At 67.2% G+C, this 26512-nt stretch overlaps 2 protein-coding genes across 6 annotated transcripts in view; one reads left to right on the top strand and one right to left on the bottom strand.

Annotated features, from left to right (window-relative positions):
* Positions 1-7989, top strand: part of Dennd3 (DENN domain containing 3) — a 37278-nt gene extending 29289 nt beyond the window's left edge. For 2 of the 3 annotated variants that reach the window (XM_048358439.1, XM_048358440.1), the window contains exons 13-23: positions 143-664; positions 2720-2979; positions 3144-3314; positions 3928-4057; positions 4870-4977; positions 5203-5342; positions 5838-5998; positions 6137-6270; positions 6659-6777; positions 6862-6999; positions 7770-7989. In XM_048358439.1, the coding sequence (XP_048214396.1) occupies positions 143-664; positions 2720-2979; positions 3144-3314; positions 3928-4057; positions 4870-4977; positions 5203-5342; positions 5838-5998; positions 6137-6270; positions 6659-6777; positions 6862-6999; positions 7770-7970 (2084 nt within the window). In that variant the 3' untranslated portion in view covers positions 7971-7989. The remainder of the gene's footprint in view (positions 1-142; positions 665-2719; positions 2980-3143; positions 3315-3927; positions 4058-4869; positions 4978-5202; positions 5343-5837; positions 5999-6136; positions 6271-6658; positions 6778-6861; positions 7000-7769) is intronic. The other variant, XM_048358441.1, reaches the window with a different exon arrangement.
* A 5318-nt stretch (positions 7990-13307) lies between these two features.
* Positions 13308-26512, bottom strand: part of Slc45a4 (solute carrier family 45 member 4) — a 60344-nt gene continuing 47139 nt past the window's right edge. For all 3 annotated transcript variants that reach the window (XM_048358442.1, XM_048358443.1, XM_048358445.1), the window contains 6 exons: positions 19624-19812; positions 18424-18603; positions 17010-18052; positions 16591-16690; positions 15855-16066; positions 13308-13761 (listed from right to left, as the gene is read on the bottom strand). In XM_048358442.1, the coding sequence (XP_048214399.1) occupies positions 13426-13761; positions 15855-16066; positions 16591-16690; positions 17010-18052; positions 18424-18603; positions 19624-19812 (2060 nt within the window). In that variant the 3' untranslated portion in view covers positions 13308-13425. The remainder of the gene's footprint in view (positions 13762-15854; positions 16067-16590; positions 16691-17009; positions 18053-18423; positions 18604-19623; positions 19813-26512) is intronic.

Raw genomic sequence — 26512 nt, 5'->3', positions numbered from 1 at the left:
GGGTACTCTCGAGGTACACAGAACGTTCTGGAAGAAGTGCTGTGTTCTGGATTCAGGACCCGGGGAAGGGATGACAGGGCCGGTGCACACGTTCATTTTGAAGGTCGTGCGAGTCACTGCTTATTGCCCCTCCCCTTTTCAGCCTTGCACGTGGCCCCCAAGTCCACGTACACCTTCAAGATTCCCGAGATCCACTTCCCGCTGGTGCGGCAGTGCGTGCAGGCCTACTACGCGGACTTTGCGGGGCTGCTGAGCAAGGCCATGGGGCTCCTGGGCCCCGACAGCTCGCTGCTCCTGGCCAGGTATTTCTACCTGCGGGGCGTCGTGCACCTGATGCAGGGCCAGCTGCTCGGCGCCCTCCTGGACTTCCAGAACCTGTACAAGACGGACCTGGGCATTTTCCCGGCCGACCTGGTCAAGGGGACAATGGCGGCCTTGTCCACGGCCGAGCGTGCCCAGGCCGAGCGCACGCCCGAGCTCAAGAGGCTCGTCACCGAGGTCCTGGACAGGCCCGGCGACGCCCCGAAGGCCGACGACGCCGTCAAGAACTTCGAGCTGCCCAAGAGGCACATGCAGCTGGAGGACTTCGTGCAGCGGGTCCAGGAGTCCGGCATCGTGAAGGACGCCGACGTCATCGGCCGCCTGTTCGCCGCGCTCACTGTCGGTAAGCTCGCCACGCCGCCGGCCTCCGGGTCGAGCACAGGCGCGGGGTGTGGCCCGCCATGCTGCTGGCCTCTCTGTGGAGCACAGGCGCGGGGTGTGGCCCCCCACGCCGCCGGCCTCTCTGTGGAGCACAGGCGCGGGTGTGTCCGCAGGTCCGGCGTCTGCGACTCAGCTGCACGCCGCAAACAGTCGATGTAAAGAACCCAGCACCACACAGGAAGAGAAGATGTATTCTAAAATATCGTGTGTGTGGGGGAGGGGGGTATAGCTCAAGCTGTAGAATATCTTCCAGCACATTCAAGGCTCTGGGTTCAAGTCCCAGTACTGCCAAAACAAAGATCCCAAACTGCAGCCATGCCTAGAGTGGCTTGGCCTGCTGTGTCGCTCGCCCCCGGAAGCCCAGATCTTCGGGATGCCGGAGGGACTCGGTCCCAAGCCAGCGGCGGGCGAAGCCGTGCCACCCCGCCCGTGACATAACTGACGCGGAACCAAAGGGTGGGAGGTGTGTCTCAAGCGCCCAGCATGCCTGCCTGGCGAGCCGGAGGCCCTGAGCTCAAACGCCAGGACCACCACCGAGACCCCTGCGTGTGCTCACGCGAGCGGCATGCGGCCCCACGGCGCCCGCCGGGGTGAGAGGGCAAGGGAGACACTGTGTGTGTGTGTGTGTGTGTGTGCGTGTGTGTGCGCGTGCGCGCGCGCAGCTCGTTGCGTCTGAACAGCGCGCGGGTCTCGTCTGTGGGTTGGGTGGCGGGGTCTGCCAGTTCTCACTTTCGCCTCATTCCTCGCTGATCCGAGTTTCCCCGTGTGTCCTGTGGGCCGGCCCGGCAGCGCCCAACACTGGAGACCACGCAGCGGCGTGGCACGTGGCCTGGGCGACCGCGGTGCCGGAGTGCGTGGGGGGGCATGTGGCCCCATCGCCGGGGAGGGGCGTCAGTGAGGTGGGGCTGTGGAGGCCTGGCGCCGGTCCCCACGGGCACGGCGAGCAGTCACTCCCCCCCCCCCCCCCGTCCCAGGCTCTCTCGAGTGAGACGCCACGTCCGTCTGGCCAGGTGGGGGGGCACGCCCTGTGCAGGCCATGCCGGACGGGGGCCAGCGGTCAGGCGCAGGCAGCACGATGCTGGACAGAAAGCCCTGGAGGCGTGGGGCTCCGGGGCTCCCGGGACGCGCCCCCCGCACCTCTGCAGGGCTGGCGCCATGAGACCAGGCTCCCGTCAGCCATGCTGCCCGCGCGCGGTCACCGGACGGGCAGGGTGTGCAGGAGGGCACCCGCAGACCTGGCCAGCAGGGGACCTTCTGTGGTCCCCACCGCCCCTGCCGCCCCCCCGGGCCTCGCTTACATCATGGATCGGGCCAGAAAGGCTGTTCCTTTGGGCGCCCGGGTGCCCGAGGCCACCGGATAGAGCAGTGTCTAATCTGTGTGTTGGCCAAATGGCTGCCTGTTGAACAATCTTCAGTGCCAGACATCCCTGGCTTAGGATAAACTCGTAAAGGCTGCTGGCTCAAGTCTGTAGTCCTTGCTGTTCGATTCCGTGTCCCCCTCGGGCCATGGCTGGGGGCAGTGGTGTATGGGGGGAGGGAGGGGGCACAGATAGGAGGGCGGAGTGCGATTCCTGTGGCGCAGTGGTGGCCACCAGCAGTGGGGCTGTACGGAGGTCCCAAACCATGCTGATCCCCACGGTTAGAGCTGGCTGGGCTTCAGTGGGGGGTCCCTCTCGCCCCGGGGCGTGGCAAGTACTTGGTGCTTGTGATCCTGCCTGCAAGCGAACGCGTCATTCACTTACCAAGAGCAGAGGAGGCTGGCTTCAGGCAGGGCGTGATCCTAATTTCCCTGGGACTCCGGGCCAACGGTCTCAGCACCACAAGCAAAGCGCCCTGAAGTCACCGGTCCCGCTCAGCCTCAGGGTTACCGTGACAACCCATCCCCTCTGCTGGCGGGGAAGGCCAAGGTGGCGAGGTCGGAGCGCCAGCGCCACCTGCTGCCCGGAGGCCGTTGCGCTGTTTCTTAAGGCGAGGCCTGTGGCCCGAAGTCATCTTTTCTTCTTCCCACCAAACACAGGCCAGCAGAAGCAAATTGACCCGGAAACATTCAAGGATTTCTACACCTGCTGGAAGGAGACCGAAGCCGAGGCCCAGGAGGTGAGCCTGCCCTCGCTGGTGATGGACCACCTGGACAAGAATGAGTGCGTTTACAAGCTGTCCAGCTCCGTGAAGACCAGCCGTGGCGTGGGCAAGATCGCCATGACCCAGAAGCGCCTCTTCCTGCTCACCGAGGGGCGGCCGGGCTACGTGGAGATCTCCACCTTCAGGAACATAGAGGTGAGCGGGCCCGGGGCGGCCCGGGGTGGGGGCTGAGGCTGGCCTTGCCGCCTCCCAGGGGCCCGGGGTGTGGTGGACAGGGAGCAGGCCCAGCCAGGCCCGCCGCGCCCTCGGGGGAGACGGGAGCTGGCGTCCTCACGGCGGCGGGGCTTCTGCCCGCACAGGAGGTGAGGAGCACCACGGTCGCCTTCCTCCTCCTGAGAATCCCCACCTTGAAAATAAAAACGGTGTCCAAGAAAGAAGTGTTCGAGGCCAACCTGAAGTCCGAGTGTGACCTGTGGCACCTGATGGTGAAGGAGATGTGGGCCGGGAGGAAGCTAGCCGACGACCACAAGGTCAGCCGCTGGGGGCTCAGGGCGTGCGGGGTGCGGGCCCGGGGTCCGGCCGCCGTCCTGGGGTGGGGGTGGGGCTCGGCGTCCGGCCGCCTCCCCGGGACCAGACGCTGCTGTGCCCCTGGCCTTCGGGAGCCTGGAGAGGGGGGTGGCGGAGCGCGAGGCTGTCCGCCAGCCTGGCTGGGCTGCGCGGCCCTGTCCGTGTAGGCGGATGGGTGGCCTCAGCCTCCCACATCATGGGGTCAGGACCGGCGTGGGGGTGGGGCTGGCGTTGCCCTGAGGACCCAGTCACCCGAGGGCGGGTTCACAGTGGCGAGGGGGCTGGGCACCGAGGAAGCGGGTGTGGGGGCATTGTGTCATCCGCCGGGGGTGGGGGGGAGCCGGGTGTGGGCAGCACAGTGGGGGGAGGCTGCCCCCCCCCCCCGGCACACACGGGGTTTTGTAGCATGAAGCTGTGGGTGGGGCCTGAGCCCGTGGCGCCCGCGGCTCCGGGAGGCCTTCGTGACGGCAGACGCGGTGCGGTCACAGCCGCGGCGCCCCTGCCTGGCTGTCCACACAGCGCGTGACCGTCCCCCCCCCCCCCCCCGGCCGGCGCTGAAACGCGGCTTCCACGCAGGACCCTCAGTTCGTCCAGCAAGCGCTCACCAACGCCCTGCTCATGGACGCCGTGGTGGGCGCGCTGCAGAGCCCGCGGGCCATCCACGCCGCCTCCAAGCTGTCCCACTTCGACAGGATGCGGACGGAGAGTAAGAGCGCCGCCCTGCCCACCCCAGCGTTCTTCCCCCCCCCCCCCCCCGCCACTTCCTTTCATTTGAGGCCGGGCCTCGCTCTGTAGCCCATCCTGCTGCCTCAGTCTCCCGAGCGCTGGGCTTACAGGCACGTGGGGCCGCACCCGGCAGTCCTCCTCCCTGCTCCTCCTGTCGGGCTCGAGTCGCCTCTCCCGGCGTGGGGATCAAGGCTCAGCTAGGTTTCTTGCCACCCCTTTTCTCATCCTCTCTCCTGGTCACCGGGCCGGCAGATAGCCAGGATGGGGCGGAGGGGTCAGTGCCGACCTCACGTGCGCGCGGCCTAACGAGAACGCCTGCCCACCTCCTTACCGGTGAAGAAAGCCAGGCGTACGCGAGTCTCGGAGAAGCTTCCAGAGCAATCTGATTTATTAAGGCGGGGGTAAAGGGAAGTGATAGCGAGAGAAGGCGATCGCCAGGACGCCGATAGGCTGAGAGCTGTCACCTGATCCCCTCTTGAGCTAATGTCACTCGAAAGCGCCGAGCCAGGGCGAGACTGGGAGGCGCCTGGGCTGGCGAGAGTTGGGGGCTGGGTGCAAAGCCGGTTCTTCTGGTTCCGGACCCAGAGAACCGTAGCCTGCTTCCGCATTCCCCTAGGGCTGGGGGAAGGGCGTCAAGTCCAAAGGCTGGATCCCAACACTCCTCCTCCTCCCCAGTCCTTCCTCCCCATCCTCTCCAGTCCTCCTCTCCATCCTCCCCATCCTCCTCCCTGGTCCTCCTCCTCCCCAGTCCTCCTCCGGAGGCCAGTGCTGACTGTGCGTCTTGCGCCCCAGTGCCCCTGGCGGTCCCCAAGACCACCGCGGAGACCCTGAAGCACAAGATCAACCCGTCGGCCGGGGAGACGGCGCCGCGGGCGGTGGACGCCCTGCTCTACACGCCGGGTGAGCCGCTCCCGCCGCCGTGGGCAGGCGGACCCGGGGCGCGGGCCGGTCCTGCAGCGCAGCCCGGATGGCACGCGGGGCGTCCCCGCCCGGGACGGGGCCTCGCGCACCGCGCTCTCGCCGAGGGCCATGGGAGGCGCTGAGCCCGGCCCGGGGGGCGGGGGGGGGGGAGGGAGGGGACGTCTGCGGGGTCACAGCCGTCTGACCGCCGCCGCTGGCTCTCAGGGCACCTGGACCCCGCAGAGAAGGCGGAGGACGCTCACCCCAAGCTGTGGTGCGCCCTGGGCGAGGGCGAGGTCATCGTGTTCGACGCGTCCTCCTGGACCGTGCACCGGCACTGCTTCCGCGTGGGCTCCTCCAGGGTGGTGAGTGAGCCCGGCCGCGGGAGGCTGAGCGCGTGTGCTGGGGCTGGCACTCCCCGCCTGGGCGCGGGAGGCTGAGCGCGTGTGCTGGGGCTGGCACTCCCCGCCTGGGCGCGGGCCCGGCCCGGCACGCTGCCCCTTGAACCCGACCTGGCCTTTTCTGTGTAAGTGGTGCTGAGGAATCGAACCCAGGGCGTCGTGCGTGCTGGGCAAGTGCTCTACCACGAGGCCACACTCCTGGCCTGCAGGGGGAGAGGAAGGGGGGTGTTCGCGGTTCCATTCCCACTGCCTGCGTTGGCCTAGGACACCTGACGGGTGTCCTTTTCGGGGCACAGTGCGCCCCCCAGCTTCTCATGTTCTTGTTGGTGGTTTTACCTCTTAACATGGGCCAGGTGAGGTTGTGCACGGGTGCAGTCCCAGCCGCCGGGAAGGCAGAGACTGGGAGGACTGGGGTGCGAGGCCCGCGCGGGGCGGGTGTCACCGGGGCTCCTCCCCTAGAACTGCATGGTGATGGCGGACCAGAGCCAGGTGTGGCTGGGCTCGGAGGACGCGGTCATCTACATCATCAACGTGCATAGCGCCGCCTGCAACAAGCAGCTCACCGAGCACCGCGCGGCCGTCACGGGGCTCGCGGCGGCGCCCGCCGGCGGGGGGCCCAGGTGCGCGGGGCGGGGCCGGGGGCGCGGGGCGGGGCCGGGGGCGGGGCCTGCCGACGTCAGCGCGGACGGCGTCCCGGCGTGGCCCCGCCCCCTCCCGGGTGGGACGCGGCGCGGGGTGACTGACCGCCCCACCCGCAGCGAGGTGTACTCGTGCAGCGCGGACGGGACGGTGCTGGCCTGGGACGCGAGCCGGCTGCGCGTCACGCGCCGCTTCCAGCTGCCCTGCGGGGGCCTCTCGGCCACCAGCCTGCACGGCGGCCACCTGTGGTGCTGTAAGTGACCCCTCGCCCCGGCCCCCGCCCCCCGCAGTGGGGTGCCGCGTGCGCACGCGCGCTCCTGCCCGGCCGGGGCTCGAACCCAGGGCCCCGCCACGCGAGCCCCCCCGCCCCCCTCTCGTCCACTTGGGGATGAACTGGAGGGCCTGGTGGCCTGGGCCCGCACCCCTCCGTCCCAGGCCTCTGTCCCGTGGCCGGGCCCCGGCGCCCGCTGAGGCTCCTGGCCGTCACACGGGACAGGGGACACGCGCGGGGCCCTGGCAGTCCCCAGGACCGGGGCCACTGCAGGGCACGGGGGGCCGCGGGGGGCCAGCGGGGTGGGGTCAGGAGCGGCCCCTGGGCCTCGCGGGTGAGAACGCGGCCTGCGGCGGGCGCCCCTGTGCAGGCGCGGGGAGCAGCATCGTGGAGGTGACGGCCCAGGGCGCGCTGCGGCAGGAGCTGAGGATCGACGGCGGCCGCGGGGGGGCGCAGGCCTCCTTCCTGGGCCTCCAGCTCCTGCCCGAGGTACCCGGGGCGCGCCGGGCGGACGGGCGGGCGGGCGGGGCGGGCGCCGTGGGCACGGCGGCACGGCGACCTCGGTCCGTCCAGCAGGAGCAGCTGTGGGCGGCCTGCGTGGGGCGCAGCGAGGTCTACATCTGGAGCCTGGGGGACCTGGCCCAGCCCCCCGAGATCGTCCACCTTCCGGACTGCTCCGAGGTCAGCTGCATGATCCGGGTGAAGCGGCAGGTGAGGCCGGGCTCCGCCCTCCCCTCGTGGGACGGGCGTGGGCCCCCGTGTGACCGTGGGGTGCGGGAGCGGGTGCCCCCCGGGCGTCGCCGCAGACCGCCGCCGCCTCCGCCTGCCCCACGGAACCTTCCTAATCACCGGCCCGAAGCCGCCAAGTTCAAATCCCAGGGCGGGCGCCGTGGGAGACCCTGCCCGCCTTTCTGAGAACCCAGTGCTGCCCACGACCCCGGTAGCGGGCCGGCCCCCGAGGAGACGCGGGGAGGAAGGGGGAGACGCGGGGAGGGAGGGGGAGACGCGGGGAGGAAGGGGGGAGACGCGGGGAGGGAGGGGGAGACGCGGGGAGGGAGGGGGGAGACGCGGGGAGGGAGGGGGAGACGCGGGGAGGGAGGGGGGAGACGCGGGGAGGGAGGGGGGAGACGCGGGGAGGGAGGGGGAGACGCGGGGAGGGAGGGGGAGACGCGGGCCCTTGTGCGCCCCTGTGTTCCACCCGATGCTCGGCCACACCTGGCCCCGCCTGAAGGCCACAGCCGCGTTCTCGCGTGCCCCGCGTGCGTGCGTGCCCCGCGTGCGTGCGTGCGTGCCCCGCGTGCGTGCGTGCGTGCTCCTGTGGCTGTCCTCTTAGCAGCCCCCGGGCCCCGTCGGCGGGAGGCCCTGTCGTCCAGGCCCGGCCCGCTGGGCCGCAGAGACCCGGCCGGGAAGGACGCGAGTTCGGGGGTGTGCTGCGGAGCACGGGGCGCCCCCTCCCTGCTGACACCCCGTCCCTCCTGCAGATCTGGGTGGGCGGCAGGGGCCCGTGCCAGGGGCGGTCCTGGGGGAAGATCTACGTCCTCGACGTGAACCGGAGGACGGTGGCCAAGGAGCTGCTGGCGCACGCGGACTGCGTGCGGACGCTGTGCTCGGCCGAGGACCGCTACGTGCTGAGCGGGGCGGGCCCCGAGGAGGGCAAGGTCGCCATCTGGAAGGTGGAGTGAGCCGCGGCCGCCCCCGCAAACCCCGCGAGCCGCGCGCGGGGCGAGGCCGTCGCCCGGGGCCCGGCGTCTGGCTTTCCTCTCCTCCGCTCGCTCACCGTCCACACACTGCATCTCCCCGGGCCGCGGGGCCGGCCGTGTCCCGGCAGCCCTCACCGAGGGCACCGAGGCCCTGGAACTTTCTGTGAGAGCGCGCGGGAGCACCGCTGTGGTGCCGTCCCCGCGGGGAGCGCGCGCCAGGGAGGACGCGGCGCTTTGCTGTTACCCGGCACGCTGACACCAGCGTGGCACCAGCGTTGCACGGTGCTGACACCAGCATGGCACCAGCATTGCACGGTGCCTACACCAGCGTGACACCACTGTGACACCAGCATTGCACGGTGCTGACACCAGCGTGACACCAGCATTGCACGGTGCTGACACCAGCGTTGCACGGTGCTGACACCAGCGTGACACCAGCATTGCACGGTGCTGACACCAGCGTTGCACGGTGCTGACACCAGCGTGACACCAGCATTGCACGGTGCTGACACCAGCGTTGCACGGTGCTGACACCAGCGTGACACCAGCGTTGCACGGTGCTGACACCAGCATGGCACCAGCATTGCACGGTGCTGACACCAGCGTGACACCAGCGTTGCACGGTGCTGACACCAGCGTGACACCAGCATTGCACGGTGCTGACACCAGCGTTGCACGGCTGACACCCGGGCTGCGGCAGGAGGAGGCTGCTGGCTGCCGGGTGTCGCGAGGGCCCGTGCGCGTCCCCGGGGCTCCCCGTGGACTCTGCCCGCAGTGGGCGGGACTCTGCAGACCCAAGCGGAGCTGCGGGAGGACTCACCCTGCGGGAGGACTCGCCCGGCGCTGCCCGTCCCTGGACCAGGCACTCAGTGCCCGCAGGGGGCGCTGCGGGCTGTGGACGGTGCCTGTCGCCCACCCCTCGGGGCACCCTGTAGCGCCAGGGCAGCTCTGTGCTTGGGGGTGCTCCTGGGCGCATGGGGCCCCCCCGCACCGCACACGGGTCAGAACTCACACAGAAGTTATTTAACGCCAGTCCACACGTCCCCAGAACGCCCAGCAGCCCCCCCCCCCGTCCTCGCCGCAGCCCCTGCGCAGGGCCGGTTGAAGCGCTCGCTCCCTCATCGCGTCACTGCAGGGCCGGCTGCGGGGCTCCCCCCCCCCCCCCGCCTTCCCAGCAGCGGAGGCAGCGCTGCCACCCGAGCCCCCGGGAGCAAGAGCCGTGCGTGTGGACTCCAGAGTCCCCCACGCAGGGCCAGTCTCAAGCAAAGATGGATTTATTGGGGAGGCAAAAAGCGGGCTGAGCGGCCAGGGACGCAGCGCAGACTGGGGCGCTGACACTGTGCCCCCCAACAGCCCTCGAGCTGGGGTTTATAAAGGTAAACGCGGAGCACAGAAGTGGGGGTTGGCGCAGGGGGCAGAGCACGCAGCAAACAAGCCCTTTACAGAAGCAGAATTTGGGGGTCAGGTTGACCTAATATTTAGCTTCATTTTAACAATTGCCACCGTGTTTCCTAATCAAGATGGAGTCAGCTCCGCTCCCCACAGCACCGCACTCCGCCCGAGCCACCCCTCCATCCTAGCCTTGCTCCTGGTCCGCTGGCCATGGCGCCTCACGGGCCGTTCTTCTTGGGCTGGCTTTGAGTTGCCATCCCCGGATCTCAGCCCTGGAGTGGCAGGCGTGGACTGAGCTCTGGGGGGTGGGGGCGGTCCCCTGGGGGGGGTCAGCTAGTGAGGCCTCCCCGCCTGTGGGGGGCAGGGGCGGTCCCCTCCGGGGGTCAGCTAGTGAGGCCTCCCCACGCAGGAGCACGCCTCTCAAACCCAGGAAGCCGCTGAAGAGCTGGAAGTAGAGCTGCGGCTCAAGTGCGAGAAACCCAGATTCGAGCAGAAAGGCCAGACAGAAGCACGCGGCTTGTGCTCTAGTCACACACACACACACACACACACACACACACACGAGTTTAGACTTTTTTTTTTGGCCAGTCCTGGGGCTTGAACTCAGGGCCTGAGCACTGTCCAGCCACAGCGCCACTTCCAGCTTTTTCTGTGTATGTGGTGCAGAGGGATCGAACCCGGGGCTTCCTGACTACTTGTTAAAAGATCAAAGTACCTGGTTAAAGTACTAGGAGCTCCCGAGGCGAGCCTCCTGCGGGCACACGGAGCAGCCGCTGGCCCAGGCCTGCACCATCCTGCAGAGCCAAAGCCAGGACCCTCCTCATTGCCTGGAGTGTTCAGGGGTAACGAGCTGCGGCAGCGCCCCCAGGAGGCGGGACAGGGAAGCTCAGCCTTCAGCCTGTACAACTTCATTCGAGGGGGCTCACAGGCCTCACGGAAGCCACAGGGTCAAGACCCAGCACACCACGACACCTCTGCAACCTCGGTACAACCTTCCTTTTCTAGACAGTGCAAAAGCACAACACCAAGGAAAGTGCTTAGACTTCATTGAGAAAATAGGAAGCCAAGGACAGCATAGCATGGCAAGCTCAGGAAGACGGGGCGGTGTGGATCTGCACGCACCGCGTGCGTGTGCGGGAAGAGCACACGGAAATCCCCTGCTACGGTGAGCAGACACCGATTTTAAAAAATGGAAAAAGGAAAGAAAGCCTAGACGAGGGCAAATCCTACATCTGTAAAAATAAAGGATTTTAAAGGAGCGGATTTTGATCCAAACTGTACTAAGAGCTTCCACGCACCACGGTAAATACGACAGACAGCTCAGGTCACGCAGGAGGACGGCTGCAAAGACACAACTCAAGGTGAGACCCACCTCTTCATGCACACCAGGCCCCCTCCCACACCAGAGAGACCACCAAGAGCTGCACAGCTGGGTTAAAATAAACACAGCACATTCCCCTCCCCCCCCCAGCTAGCTTCACCATTCCACAGCCACTCAGGCACCACAACACTGGCAGCGGTGTGCACGGTGCCTCAGCACTTCCACACGCGGAAAACATGCGTGTTCAAGAGGGCAACATGTGTGCACGCTCACGGTGGAAGGTGTGCAGCAGTGAGAAGGAACACGGCTCTCGTGGCTCCGAAACAGCGGTGCTGGGCAGGGCCAGGCAGACACAAAGCTGTGAGCTGCCTGGTTCCATGCGTGGGAAGGTCAAGGTCAAAGCTGACCTAACTAATCCCTGACAGCGGCTGCTTGTTTGCGGGAGGCGGCGGGCCGGGTGCCGGTGCTACAGCTGCGCACATCTGTCAAATCCCACGGGCACAATACCTGTTCCTGTGTGACGTGGAAAGTATCCAGTCCAAAAACAACCCAACTGGCTCTGGAAGGGGTCCCTCCAATCGGGAGAAGGGGAAGGGACTGGAAGGGGGGCCCAGCCTGTGGCCTAACCCCATCCCAGCTCCTGGTCACTGGAGCCAGAGGGTCTTCAAACACGTGGGGTCTGGGTTCAAATCCCACTCAGCTGTGTGACCGGTCCCTCGTCTCCACTGCCAGCTAGCTGTGATGGCAACAGGGTCTCGGCAGGCCACAGTGGCCCAGGAAGGCAGGAGTGACCTCAGCTTCTCTGGGGCCCCGTGTGCGGCGGGCCAGAGCCCCTCCTGTGCCTGCGGTGGACGCCAAGTGCCCCCCCCCACGTAACCACACTCGGTGACTCCCCAGCAGAGTGGGCATCCTCTCCCTTTCCCGCCTCCAACAGGTCGGGCAGGGCCGGCACCAAGCCACCTCCAGGCAGGACCGGCGGTGGGGGCCCGGGGCCCAGGTTTACGGTGGGGGACGAGGGAAGTCGCCCTCCGCGCTGGCGTCCAGGGCCGCCGGCCCTTCGCCTCGGCTTCTCGGGGGATCCCCAGAGTCCCTGGCTGGCGCAGTCTTAGACTCCTTCCCCGGGGAGGGCCTGGAGCCTTGGGGTGCGGGGGGCGGGCTGCGGAGGAGACAGCCACGGCCTCCCCCTCGCCACGCTCGGCTGCCCCAGTGCGTGAGTGCTGACTGCGAGCCAGCGAGACCGCGCTCCATCCGGATGGGCCTGGTGGGGGTCGTGCCCCCCCCCGCCCCCCTCCAAGTCTGGTCACAGCTTAGGCTTCAACTCCCGGGCAGCACAGAGACCGGCGGGGTCCCCAGGGGGCAGGGGCCGGGCCCACGCTCCACTCCCCACCCCCGCCCCCACCCCGCACCCCACCCCGCGCCACGAGGGGCAGGCGGCGCGCAAGCCCAGCCCCGAGGCCTGCCAAGGACAAAACAGCCACGTTCCACATCCACAGAAAATTCAAGTAATTTATTTAAAAACTGCGTCGTTTCAGCTTGAAATATACGTATGTATACATTTATATAGATATTTGCTTTAGAATGACCATATTGCAGCATGATTCTCATGCATATTAAAGTTCTTTGTTTAAGAAACATCACGTGGAGGCAGCCACAGTGTTTCAAGGCCTGACTTCGTGGGGAGGGCGGCCCCGCTCCTCCTGAGCCCCCCGCGGGCTGGACGGGCGGCCCCCCGAGGGTGGGCTGGAGTTTGGAGCGGGACGTGGCGGCCGGGCGGCCTGCGCGCTCGCTGAAACCCACAGAACTCGGGGCCAGGCTCTGGCGGGGCCCCGGGCGGAGGGGCTCGCCTCGGGGTGCGCGTCCGCTCCCGCAACCGGCACGGGGAGCCAAGGAGCCCCCGGAGTTCAGGTGGGGTCCAGTTCGGGTGGCCCCGTGTGGCAGAGAGGGGGGCCCTCGGCGCCCCCAGACCCGCTCAGGGGCCTGGTCCGCCACACGTGCGAGGTAGCCTGGCGGCAGGACTCGGGCTCCGGCGCCTGCCTGGAGCTCTGGGCTCCGGATTCCCAGCAAACGGTGTAGAGACAAAGTGCAAGTGAGAGTGGGGGGGCGGAGCGGCCCTCCCGGTGCGGGCGGGGCCTGGGGGGCGCGCGATCACCCCTCCTCGGGTGCTGTGGCGCCACGCTTGCCCGCACACAGCCCCCCCCCCCCCCCCCGCTTTGGTGTGTGGCCGCCCGGGCGCGGGCCCGTCCAGCGCTCAGAGGGAAAGACGAGGCGCCGCCCTTCCGACCGAACCACAGGTAGGAAAAAGAAAACGCTTCTAAAAGAACCAGAGGGGGCGCTGCAAAGGCCGAGCGAGCGGTGCCGGGCCCGGGGCGGGCGGCGGGCGCTCGGGCCCCGCCCGCGCCCCGCGCCCCGCCCGCGCCCCCCCGCACAAGCCGCCGGGGACGGCCCAGGTTCCGCATTTTCCATCTCAGAAATGCAAACTCTTCTTCTTTTTCTCTAAATTGCTTACTGAGTATACTGTAAATGTCTTACAATTTAAGAACATGCAGAATAATACACCTGCGGAATAAGACAGGAGTTGAAATGGAAAGATTTTTTTCAATTAAAAAAAGATTTCAAATGATTTTTTAATTGTGGAGAAAGTAATTAGTGCGATACGTTGCCTAACAGCTCAAAGCTACCCTACACCTACGGGGCCCGGCGGGCGGGCGGGCGGCGGGCCGCGCCTCACACCACCGACTCGGCCTCCGCGGGCCCGGGCGGGCCGTCCTTCCGAGACAGCTTCAGGACCGTGGGCTTCTCGCTGCCCCTGCGGCCGCCCTTCCCCTCGTCCTTGGCGTCTTCTGGCGCTTTGGGGTAGATCACCAGGAAGGTGGCCGTGAGGAAGCCCAGGAAGGAGCCCACGGACGCCACCATGGGGATGACGCGCACCGTCCGCACGGCGTCCACCACGCCGCCCAGCGCCGACGCCACCAGGATCTGCGAGACGTAGACCTGGCAGGAGAGGATGGCGCAGTCGATGCCGAACCCGCGCTTGGAGCTGCCGGGGCTGTGCTGCACGTACTGCAAGAGAGGGAGACCGGCGTGAGGGCCCGGAGCAGGCCCGTGCCTCCCCGCCCCTGCCGGCAGCCGGGGTTCTGGCTCTGCAGAGCCGGGAGCAGAAGCCACTCTGCATGCTGGCCAGGGCCGAGCGGGGACAGCCACAGGCTCAGGACACCCAGCTCAGGACACCCAGGCTCAGGACACCCAGCTCAGGACACCCAGCTCAGGACACCCAGGCTCAGGACACCCAGGCTCAGGACACCCAGCTCAGGACACCCAGGCTCAGGACCTCAGGCTCAGGACACCCAGGCTCAGGGCCTCAGGCTCAGGACACCCAGGCTCAGGGCCTCAGGCTCAGGACACCCAGCTCAGGACACCCAGCTCAGGACACCCAGGCTCAGGACACCCAGGCTCAGGACACCCAGGCTCAGGGCCTCAGGCTCAGGACACCCAGGCTCAGGACACCCAGGCTCAGGACACCCAGGCTCAGGGCCTCAGGCTCAGGACACCCAGGCTCAGGACACCCAGGCTCAGGACACCCAGGCTCAGGGCCTCAGGCTCAGGACACCCAGGCTCAGGACACCCAGGCTCAGGACACCCAGGCTCAGGACACCCAGGCTCAGGGCCTCAGGCTCAGGACACCCAGGCTCAGGACACCCAGCTCAGGACACCCAGCTCAGGGCCTCAGGCTCAGGACACCCAGGCTCAGGACACCCAGGCTCAGGGCCTCAGGCTCAGGACACCCAGGCACGGCAGGGTGGCGGGGACTGCTGGCCCTGGTGTCCAGCAGGGGGCAGGCGAGCACAGTCTCAGGTCCACGTTGGCCAGCTTGGTGGCTTTCTGGTTTTGTTTGGCAGTACTGAGGTTTGAACTAGGGCCGTGTGCTTGCCCGGCAGATGCTGTATCGCTTGGGCCACACCTCCCACGCTTTCTGAGCTTGTCGTTTTTAAACAAAGGGGCTCACACACTTCTGCCCAGGCTGACTTGACTGCTACCTTCCTGGCTAGACTCAAACCACGATCTTCCTACCTCGGCCTCACGTGTGGCTAAGGTTACAGGTGTGAGGTACTGTACTTGCCTTGTGTTTTTTGAACAAGATACAAAACAACACCAGTGCTGCTACGTCCCGTCTGCATAGAGGCCGCGGCCCCCCGGACGCGTCCTCTGGGCACGCACCTGCTCCCCAAAGGCGCCTCCCGGAACTTACAGACCAGAAAGCCCAGCCAGGCGTGCCCTGCGTGCCAGAGGCACGGTCGGGACTCATCAGCGCACTTGTCATTTAGGACTCAAAATTGAAATCATGAAATCCCATCTTTTGCTGGGACTCAAAGTTAAGATGCAACACGTGGTAACTTGCAGAGGGCAGCTAACGGTGCACAGAGAGAACAGGTGGCTGCATATGCACACGGCAGGCTGAAAACCCAAGATATTTGAACACAGCCAACGAGTGCGCAAGTGCCGAGGGGGTCCCCGAAGGGGTGGACAAGCAAGTGCACCAGGCAGGGCGACGGCTCCCAGACGGCTCTGCACCCGCAGACGGCCCTCAAGGAGCTCGTGCCCGCACGAGGGGCAGCCGGGAGAACCAGGTCTGTTATACTGGCTCAGAAGGCAAAACTATCAAGAATTTTGGGTCATGAGTCTAAAAGTTCCCCAAGTCCCGCCCCAAAGCCCGGAGCTGCGGCTGCAGTGCGAGGGGGGCAGCGGGCCGAGAGGAGCCTGGGATCCGAGCTCAGGAGGCCGCAGTTCCAGGCCAGCCGGGGCCATGGTGCCCCATCTCAACTGCAAGCCCGGCACAGCGGCACACGGGGGGCCGGGGCCCAGGCTGGGCCGGGCAAGAATCCGGAGACTCCGTCTGAAAAGCAGCCGCAGCAAAGACGGCGGGAGGGCGTGCCGTGGGTCAGGGCGCCTTCTCCCGGGCTCCGGGTCCCGAGGTCACATCCCCCAAACGCCAAAAGTAAACCCAAGCCCAACAACAATCGCGAGCACAGCGGAGGACCAAGCCCGCACGGCGCGCACGCAGGCCGCAGGGGCGGGGCGCAGGGGCGGCAGCGCGCATGCGCGGGGCTGGCGCGGGGCGGGGCGCGGGGCGGCAGCGCGCGCACGCGCGGACGCACCTCCTTGATGTCGTGGTAGTGGCCCAGCAGGGCGTAGGGGCAGTAGGAGACGCTCATGGAGACGACGCCCATGGTGCTGATGGTGACCATGGCCACGTAGACGTTGGGGAACATGGCCATCACGGCCGTGCCCACCGAGAAGCCCAGCGTCCCCAGCACGTAGATCACTCGGATGCTCAGGTCGTAGTGGTCCAGGTACTTCTGCAGCAGGGCTGCGGAGGGCGGCAGGCGGTCAGCGCCCGGCCGGGCTGCACCTGCAGGGGCCCGCCGCCCTCCCCGCCCCGCCCCGCCGCCCCCGCACAGCTGCCCCCTCGCGAGCCCCGGGGCGCCCAGGGAGTCCACGGCCGGCTGCTGCGCCCCACTCCTGGGGTGCCCCGGTGCTCTGCAAATTCCCACGAAGGCGGCGGCAGGGGCGCCACCCATGCGTGCGTGACCGGAGGGCGCTCGTCCGGCCACACCCCTGCCGGGCCCCGCTGTGCTGCCCCGGCGGAAGTCCAACCACCTCCCTCCGGGCGCGCGGGCCAGCCGCTCCACCCATGCCGGGCAGGGCACGGGCGCCCCGGGGCTCCAAACACCGCTGCCCCGTGGGCCCAGGAAGCCAGGCGCCATGGGGTGCACATTCCCTCGCCCTCCCCACTCGCTGATGGCTTGGGCTGGAGTGCGGGGCTCGCCCGGGGGTGCGGGGCGGGGCTTGCCCGGGGGTGCGGGGCGGGGCTCTCTGACTGGCACTCCTTACCTGAGCAAATAGCACCGGTAGCAGCATAGATGACCAGGCCCCAGCAGCCCATCTTCACGCCGGCGTTGTAGGCGTGCCAGGCGGTGGAGTTGGAGGACGCCTGTTCCGGAGGGGGGGCGGGGGCGGGGTCAGCGGGCACTGTCCGCACCTCAGGCAGAGGCTGCTGTGTGCCCAGCATTCTAGTGGGAGGGGTCAGCCCCGGGTCCCGGCCTGTGGGGGGGGACCCTCGCGGGCCGTCTCCGGGTCGTGGCCGGACCCGTGGCCCTCCCGCAGGGGCGCGTGACTACTCCACGAGGACGGGAAGAACGGCCCGCACACCCGCGCCGTTCCCCGGCTGCGCGGCGTCTCCGGGGTGCGAGCCCGCCGCCCGCCGCCCTCCACGCGCCCTCCCCCACGGAGGCGGGGGCGGCGGCGCTCACCTTGGGGTCCCCCTCGAAGATGACCTGGCCCATGAAGTCGGTGTAGAAGACGGCCTCGGCGATGACCGAGAACCAGGTGAGCAGGTGGCAGAGGCACAGGCGCGTCAGCTCCCGGGGCATCTTGAGCATGGACAGCCACAGCAGGCGCACGGTGGTCTCGCCCTCGCCCTCCTCGCTCTCCGTGTCCCCGCTGGAGGTGGTGGCCCCGCTCTGGTGGCGGCGGCGGCAGCGCCGGCGCTGGCGCTGCTGCAGCTCGTACAGGTCGCTCATGCTGCGGGACGGCTTGATGAGCACCACGGCGTTGGCGCGCCGGTAGCGGTAGCAGTGGGAGCCGATCTTGCCGTAGTACGAGAAGGTGCTGGAGGCCTGCCGGCGGAACGTGTGCCGGCGCCGCCGCACCGAGCCGCCCGGGGCCGGGGCCTTGGCCGCCGCCCTGCCGGGGCCGCCCGGGGCCCCCCTCGGCGGGGAGCCGCTCCCGTTGGGGACCTGGGCTTCCTTCAGGTGACCGTCCAGCAGGGTGTCGTCCTCCCCGGCCTCCCTGAGGCAGGTGGACAGGCGCGGCAGCCGCGCCCTCGGGAGCTCCTGGCTGGTGCTCCGCGGGGTGCTGGGGTAGGAGGCGTCGTGGAAGATGGAGGGCTCGATGTCGTGCAGGAAGGGCAGCTCCGGCTCCAGGTCCAGCGTGGCGTCCGGCACGTGCAGCACCGAGTCGCTCTTGCTGCGCACGATGTCCACGTCCAGGCAGTCCAGGGACAGCTCGTGCTCCGACTGCACCTCGTCGGGGAACGGGGCGCGGCCGTCCTGCAGGGCGTTCAGGGCGCTGGCCCGCCGGGCGCCCGGCGGGGCGGGGGCGTCCTCCGCACCGCGGTCCTGCTGCGGGCTGTACTGCTCCTCCTCGATGCTGGAGAGGTGCAGGGCCACCGACACGGTGAAGATGATGGCGGCGAAGAAGAAGAGCACCTGGTTCTGCGTCCGGAACCAGCCGCCCAGGAAGGTCTGCGTCCAGTCCAGCCCTCCCAGCACGTAGCCGATGGCCCCGCCGAGGCCTGGGGGAGAATGGCGGCTGAGACGAGCAACCAGACCCATTGGGGGGGGGGGTCCCCACCGCCGATTCTCCGATAGGTCAGGACACGGGGTTTGGGGCTGAGTCCTGGCCTCACAGAGTCCCCACTGAATCCAGAGCAAACGGACCCCAGGCCCGATGCGCCTGCCCGCGCGCCGATCCCTCGGTGTGGCTGGAGGCGTGGTCACTGCCACACGGGCCACACCCACCGGCAGGCAGGTCCCCCGGGCAGCGCTGACCCTCCCTGTCCTGGACCCTTGGTCCCTGTGTCCTACTGGTCTCGATGGTGGGCAAGGGCTGGTCACCAGACCTGGGGGGGGGGGGCTGTGTGCTCTCCGGGGGCCCCGCACGTACCTGCCGAGAAGGCGTGGATGTTGAGGGCCATGTCCTGCTCCTCGCTGTCCACCACGTCCAGCAGGTAGGCGCGGATGGGCCCCTCGGTGGCGTCGGCGCTGAAGTCCAGCACCACCACCCCCAGCACGGTGAGGACGATGCCGATGGGCTGCTGGGTGGGGACATCGCCAAGGGCCAGGCCTGCGCAGAGCGAGGGAGGGGGCGGCTGTGAGCCCGGCTTCCCCGCGGAGGGAGGGCCAGCCTTCCCACCCCGCGTCTCCGTCTCCCTGCCCCTTCCCGCCGCACACCCTCGCTTCTTCACAAACATGGGTCGACCCCCACAGGCTGAGGGCCTGCGGGAGCCGGGGGAAAGGGCAGCCCAGCCTGGCCCGTGCACCCCAACGAGGGTGCCCCATGGCTGCCAGAGGCAGATGCAGCGGCACAACGTCCGCTGCTCAGGGGAGTCCCACCTAGGCCTCGGGATCGAGCGTCAGCCCCAGCACAGCACGGCCCGGCCGGGGCCTGACTGCTCAGGGGAGTCCCACCTAGGCCTCGGGATCGAGCGTCAGCCCCCGCACAGGACGGGCCCGGCCGGGGCCTGACTGCCAGCAAGAGGGCCCGCGGCAGCCAAACACAGGCCTGAGGTGGCAGGCGTGGGGCAAGCCCGGGCCCGGGACAGGGCTCCCAGGCTGCGCCCAACTCCCGCGAGGCCCCGCTGGCCTCAAGCCCGAAGCCGGGGCTCCCAGGACGCAGGGGCCCCGAGGAGCCGAGCGCTCTCCACGCGGAGGGTGTTTTCTGGGCGCTCTCTGCAGCACCCCTGGCTTCCCGGGGCTCCGCGGCCCAGGGGCAGCTCCCAGGCTCAGCTCCCACTCAGGCCGGCTGAGGTGCCAGAAAACCAGCTCGGATGGGCGCCTCAGGGCAAAAATACTCCCCCACCCAGTCACTCCAACCCCAAACACAACAACAGAGAAGGGCCAAACCACACACGGGCCCGGGACCGGGAACACACCCCACGGGCCGCGCGCTGGACGCTTCCAGGACCACGGCTAAGCAAAGGAGGAAAAGAGAGGAAAGGAAAGCTAATCGCTGGGCTAGAGCTGGAAACAGGACGTGGTGAGAGATCCGCGCTGGCCGCGGGCGCGCACAACAGGAAGCGTCTGCCTGTGAACGGGTTCCTGCGGCGTTCCCACGTGGGTGGCCCTGCGCCCGCCGGACGCCTACCGATGGCCGAGCCGTTGAGGAACAGGGCCACGCCGAAGAGCACGCCCACGCAGAGCGCCAGGATGAAGGGCCGGCGGCGGCCCCAGCTCAGGGTGCAGCGGTCGCTGGCCGAGCCGATGAGCGGGGTGAAGATGAGGCCGAGGATGGGGCTCAGGAACCAGGTGAGGCTGTAGTACTGCTCCGGGAGACCTGCGGGGACACGGGCGTTACCGCGGAGCCCAGGCACCGCCGCCGCGGGCCGCTCGTCCTCCGCACGGGCCGGGTCACGGGGGCGGGGCGGGGCGGGGCGTCAGAGCCCGTGGCCGCGGGCCTCGCCGGTGAAGGCCCGTCACGGCGGTGCCGGCCCTCGAGGGGCTCGGGCACCCCCAGACGCGGCTGCACAGCGGAGGGGAGGCGCGAGCGGGGCGTCCAGCTCGAGGGCTGCAGCCTCCACGCCCCCTCTCCCACGGGGCCCTCCTCACTGCCTGGGGAGGTGGGGCGCCGAGGACTCGGGGCGCCAAGCGACCTCCCCCACCCACACAGGGAGGGGTGGCGGCCCCAGAACGTAAGCCCAGGCAGCCGGCGATCAAGGTCAGCACCCCCTCATTCTGCACACTGCCCCCCGGCTGGACAGAAGGTGAGAGAAGGACCGGCGGGAGGGGTGGCGGGGGCTGCGTGGACGGCGGGGGCCGCGTGGACGGCGGGGGCCGCGTGGACGGCGGGGGCTGCGTGGACGGCGGGGTCTGCGTGGACGGCGGGGGCTGCGTGGACGGCGGGGGCCGCGTGGACGGCCGCGCAGAGCCGCGGACGGCGAAGGCTCGGGAAGGCTCTGCGGCCACCACTGGGTGCCGCTCAGGCCGCGGCTCTGGAGGCCGATGGCGGCCCGGGGTGTGGACAGGCGGTGGACTTAAAGCCTCAGCCGGCCACGCCTGTCATCCTAGCTACTCGGGAGGCCGAGATGGGAGGACCACAGCTCGAAGACAGCCCGGGCAGAAGAGTCCACGAGAGTCTCAGCTCCCACTAACCAGAAGCGGCGCCGTGCTCGTGAGCACAAAGAAGCTCAGGGACAGTGCCCAGGCCCTGAGTTCAAGCCCCGTGAATGACCAAAAAGAAAAAGGCTCAGAGGCTGAGAGCTGAGGATCACAGTTTAAAAGCAGCCTGGGCAGGAAAATGCAAGAGACTCTTATCTCCAATTAACCACTAAAAAGCCAAAAGTGGGGGCTGGGAATATGGCCTAGTGGCAAGAGTGCTTGCCTCGTATACATGAGGCCCTGGGTTCAATTCCCCAGCACCACATATACAGAAAATGGCCAGAAGTGGCCAAAAGTGGCACTGTGGCTCAAGTGGTAGAGCCTTAGTCTTGGGCGAAAGAACTCAAGGACAGCATCCAGGCCCTGAGTTCAAGCCTCAGGACCAGCACAAGAAAAAAGAAAAGGCTCAAATGGACAGGAGGGGGAAATGCGGGGATGCGAAAGGAGCGACGTGGCCCGAGATGCACTGTATTTATAACCTCACTCGGCACTGCAGCCTATTCGTATAACTCCTTAACAAATTATGAAAAGAAGAAAGGCTCCGTCTGGCCCAGCACCTCATCAGGCTAGCATTTTACACTGCTAAAGGCACTGGAAAAAAAAAACAAAAACGGTGTTGTGTGGAACTGGCAGGAAAAATAAACTTGTGTGGGAGGACACAGTACACACGTGAAGGAAGCACCTGTCCAAAGCACGGCTGCTCCGCTGCCCGGGCCGGGCAGGCCAGGAGACACGCCCGCCCGTCAGTGCACTGTCCCGGGGGCTCAGCTCCACCAACAGGCGCGGGGCGGGCGGGGGGGGGGGGGGGGGGGGAGGACTTAGCTGCTGCCATCGGCCCAAGCCCAGTGTACTCCCTGAGAGGTCTTGGTCCGAGCTGTCTGGATTGGGCCACAGCTGGAGGTGCAGACATATGGATGCCACTGCCCCAGGCCTCCCACACCCACAGGGCTGGGTGTCTTCAAGCCTCTGCCTCTGAGTGGGGGCCCCGGGGCTTCTTGGTGAGTGGTCCTCCTGGGGCTCAACTCCTGGTAGAGAGGGAGGAAGGGCCAGTATCCACCAGCCAGCTCATGATTCTGCCTCAGCACAGGGGGAGACCCTCAGACCCCAGGCCCCCACGGGGCGTCTGCATTACCGGGACCCCGGAGCCCAGGCCCCCACGGGGAATCTGTGTTACGGGGACCCCGGAGCCCAGGCCCCCACGGGGAGTCTGCGTTACCGGGACCCCGGAGCCCAGGCCCCCACAGGGAGTCTGCATTACGGGGCCCCCAGAGCCCAGGCCCCCACAGGGAGTCTGCGTTACGGGGACTGCAGTTCCAGGACCCCGCAGACCAGACTCTTCCCTGTGAGGTGGCAGAGCCGCCCCGCCGCAGGGCCTGGCTGTGCACCAGCCGGCATGTCTGCCGTCCCCGCGGCGGGTCCGGCCGCCACCACTCGCCTTGCACTTCTTTTGAAATCTGTTCTTCCTTGCAGATCATTCCTGATTAATTTCAAAGTCCACAGACTATTCTGTCATCTCCAGCGGGCTCTTAATCAGTTAACCTTTTATTTTCATAGTGTAATTTTGAAGAATTTCCACTTCCAGTAGACTCCTTCTTCTTACTACTGCTGCTATTTACTACTTTTTTCCTTCCATGCTGGAGATGGAACCCAAGGCCTTGCCCAAGCCAGGTAATCGCTGTACCGCCCTCGAGGGTGTGTGCGTGGGTGGGTGCGCGCGTGTGTGTGGGCGCGTGCGTGTGTGTGCGCGTGTGTGTGTGTGTGTGCGCGCGTGTGTGTACAGGATCTCACTGTACACACAGCACAGGCTGTCCTAGCGCTCACGATCTTTCTGCGTCTGCCAGGGCTAGCGTTACGGGAGTGGCCACCATGGCCGGCGGCGCGCCTTGCTTGGTGTCCCCAGTTCCTTCAGATAAGATTTGCTAAGAAGCTCCCCTCGAGCCGCCATCCGCGTCAGTCTCAAGTCCAGGTCACATCATCGTTTCTCCTCTCCTTTCGAGCGTCTGGTAACGGAGTACGGTGTGAAGGAGAAGCAGTTTGAGTGGCGGATCGGAGGCTAGCCTCGGCTTTTCCCCGGAGTGTCAGTTCTGGGCGCTCTACGCCATGCTGCCCGCCCCCTGCACACGTCCAGGAGTGAGCCCCCGTGAGGCGCTGTGCGGGGGCGGCCTGCCCCCGCAGTGGGAGGGCAGCTGGCCATCAAGTCACAGAGAGCAGCGAAGGAAAAGCTCCAGGCCGAGAGTTGTAATAGAAAAAGAGAGCAGGATGCAGGGCCCGTTTCTGTGACCTTAGCACGGAAGAGGCTGAGGCGGGAAGATCCTGAGTTTGGGGCCGGTCTAGGCCACGTCAGGAAACTCCGCCTGGAGGGTTGTGGGGAGGGAGGCGGTGAAGAAGGGAGGAGGGCGGGGAGACGGAGAGAGGGCTGCGTGTTTTACGTGCGTGCGCTGTGTTGTCGCCCCCAGCTTTGCTGTCCCCAAACGTGAAGACGACAGGGGCGTGTGGTGCCCTGCTGTGACTTCACGAGGAGCGGGAACCGTGCAGTGAGCCCCCCGAGTCCTCCGGCCACTGCCCTGCGCGCTGGCGGGGGGGCGGGGGTGAGCGATGGGCAGGCAGGGCGAGCTGGGCATGGCATGGCGAGACAGAGGCTGGGGCGGGCACAGCTCGGGGTCCCACGCGCAGGCGCCCTGGCCACCGCCGCCCAGCCTCCCAATGCCCCTCGGGGGCTGGTAATCCGGTACGCGCGTCGCGGTCTTCTACCTCTCATAGTACCTCAGACCTCTACCTGTGCTGCGGTTCCACTTCACTGGCGAGGGGCTGGCGACTCAGTCCGATGACAGTTACTAGTGACTGGCCACCTGACGGGCTGAGCCCAGATACTGCCTGCGCCCTCCCCCTCCACGGTATCGCAGGCCCAGGGCGGCCAGCTCTGGGTTCGGTCCTGTCCCTGCTCCTGGCTCCATGGCCTGCAAGAGGGGCCGGTGGCAGCTCCGGGGCTGGCGAGGGTCCTGGGCTGGGGTCTGAAGGCATCCTCTGCTGCCCAGCGAGGCCTCCCCTGTCCCGCTGGCCTCCCAGGAGCTTTGAGACCTGCTACCAGCTGGGACTTGGAGCTAGGAGCAGCTGGCAAGACAGATGGAAGAGGTTCGGGCAGGTGCTGCCTCGGCGCGAAGACCTCCAAGGACCCAAGGACACTCCTGCCGTCTCCTGACCCAATTTTCCCGGGCGCCCGGCCTCACAGGTTCACGAAGAGATGTTTCAAGCACAGAGAGATGGCCCAGGCCGGGGTCCCCAGCGGCCTACGCCCACCGTGAACGTCAGCAATGCCACCCCAGCCAGCGTAGCCAAGCGAGAGCTGGTCACAGCGCCAAGCCCTTCAGGGCCGAAGTCACAGGGAGCACCTCGCTTGGTGTTCTTTTTTTTTTTGGCCAGTCCTGGGGCTTGGACTCAGGGCCTGAGCACTGTCCCTGGCTTCTTTGTGCTCAAGGCTAGCACTCTGCCACTTGAGCCACAGCGCCCCCTCTGGCTGTTTTCTATATATGTGGTGCTGGGGAATTGAACCCAGGGCCTCATGTATACGAGGCAAGCACTCTTGCCACTAGGCCATATCCCCAGCCCTCGCTTGGTGTTCTATCTGGTACAGCAGGTGCCATAAGCACCAGTCAGTGACAGTGTCCTGGTGGGTGGGTCCTGCTGTCCCCCGTCTTCCCGGGAGGAGATTCCCTTCCTCTTCCCCCCTCGCACTCCCAGCTTTGCATGGGGCACAGCAGACCGTCGTGGGCCTGGGATTCTGCTCTGCTAAGTACTTCCAACTGGAGGCTTGCTCTCACGGGAAGCCTGGACCCCGACATCACCAGCGGATCCGTGCTTGGCCGCCTGATCTCCTCACTCACCATCTGGGGCTGGGGTGACCTGCTCAGTTACCTCGGTGTTCAACAGCCTTCGATGGCTCCTCCTGGTCTGACACTGGGACTTCACTGGTCTAGGTGGCAGTTACTGGGGTTTGAACTCAGGGCCTCTGACACTGGAGCCACCATCTTAGCCCCAACTCCCCACGCCACGCGGAGTCTCACGTCACCCTCCTTCCCTGCCTGGGGCACTGGAAATCAGAGAGAACCCAGGGATGCCACGCCGCAGAGCCACCCGAGGCCACCGGTGTCAAGAGACTGGGCACACCTCCACGCAGGGCTGCGAGCCACCCATCCCTTCCCGCGGCAGGGCTTCAAACTCCGCGTGGCCGGGCGCGCTGCTGCCCGTGGTCCCCGCACTCGGGAGGCTCGGCCACAATCAGCAGGGGGGCCCAGAGGGTTCAGACCTGCCCCACGACCTAGTGGAACCCCACCTCACACGCAAGCCCCGGCAGGGCGCCGGCGCCTCGCACCTGGAACCCTCGCTACTCAGGGGGCCGAGATCTGAGGACTGCGGCTAGAGGGCACCCGGGCAGGAGAGTCTGCGAGGTTCTTACTGCCAACTCACCGGCAGAAAACGCCAAGTGGCACTGTGGCTCAACGTGATAGCGAGCTGGCTCTGAGCAAAGAGAGAGATCAGGGACGGCACCTGGACCCCGAGAGGAAGGCCCTACGACTGCCAGAAAAGAAAGGAAAAGCAGACCCCGCAGTGGGCATCCGCCAACCCTCCCAGCGCCCCGTCGGGCGGCGCCCTGAGCTCGTCCTCCTCCAGGGCCACACGGCGGCCACTCGGCCTGGCCGCGGAGGCTGTGCCCCAACCACGTGTGGCGCCCACCATGACACGCCCCCCCCGCCCCCGCCCCCGCCCCCGCCCCCCCCCCCCCCCCCCGTCAGGGCCCTCCCAAGACCCGGCTGCCGGGTCCTGCCAGGTGACTGCTACGCCAGCACCCAGCCGACGTCTCTGCCTGCCAGGGGCGAGGGCCCGGGGAGGGACAGCCACGGAGAGAGTGCTGAACACCTGCGCACGTGCGGGGGGGGGGAGCGGGGTCGGGGGGCTCCCCTCCCACTTGCTTCTCCTCGCTGAGGAGCTCACTTGGGCAGTGCCGTCCAGTCACACGGGGGCAGACCCGGAAGAGCCGCGGAGGAGCTGGCGACAGTGCTCTTTGTTGTGAAACGTTGGCAAGTCAAGCAAGGACTTCCCTATCACGTCTCCAAAGCAGGTCCCCCCCGCCCCCCCCGCCCCCGGCGGAGCTGCCCGGGGACAACCTGATCGGGCCATTCCCAGCCCAGGGCTCAACAAACACAGCGCTGGCCCTAGTAAATAATTTTTGTTTTCTTCCAGGCCAAAGCTGAACAACAATGGTGGGACCCGGAAGACTCCCCGTTCACAGGAAATACTCGCTGTGTCACCCCGCGTCCGTGGGTGTGAGGTCACGGCGACGCTCCATCACAGGCATCGTAAGCCTCTATTCACAAGGACACTTTTGATAAAGCGGCACAGGGGGAGGGGCAGGGCACTGGGAAAGCGGCCTGTGAACGTGGAACAAAAGGCCCGCGGTGGGAATAGGAACTCACATTCTTTCTCTCAATGGACAAAGCCGGCCCGGTCCAGATAGGTTTGTATGCTGGGACAATTCATGACAACACAAACTCCTGAGAACAGAAGCTCCGAGTTCTTGGTGGGAAACGCCGGCGTCCTTGAGTGACCTCTGCAGAGATGCACACCGTCTGCGGGGGGGGCGGCCCCTGGAGCCGCCTGCGTCGGGGTGCAGGGCGGGAAGCCCGAGGCTCGTCTCACGGCACTGGCTCTGAGCACGTCTGCCCCTCATGCAAGGCCGTCCCGGGACGGAGGGACCGGGTGGCACCCCGCCTGCCCTTTTGGTCACTGCCACACTTGGCCGCCCACTCGGGGACCACTCGCAGCGTACCTCACCCTCATCCAAACCGGCCCCCCACCGCCTGTACCGACGCCTCCCGGCGGAG

The sequence above is a fragment of the Perognathus longimembris genome, chromosome 12 (assembly GCF_023159225.1).
Source record: "Perognathus longimembris pacificus isolate PPM17 chromosome 12, ASM2315922v1, whole genome shotgun sequence".
NCBI lineage: Eukaryota > Metazoa > Chordata > Mammalia > Rodentia > Heteromyidae > Perognathus > Perognathus longimembris.
The sequence above is the reverse complement of the archived record's forward strand: the minus strand, read 5'-3'. Positions and strand labels throughout refer to the sequence as shown.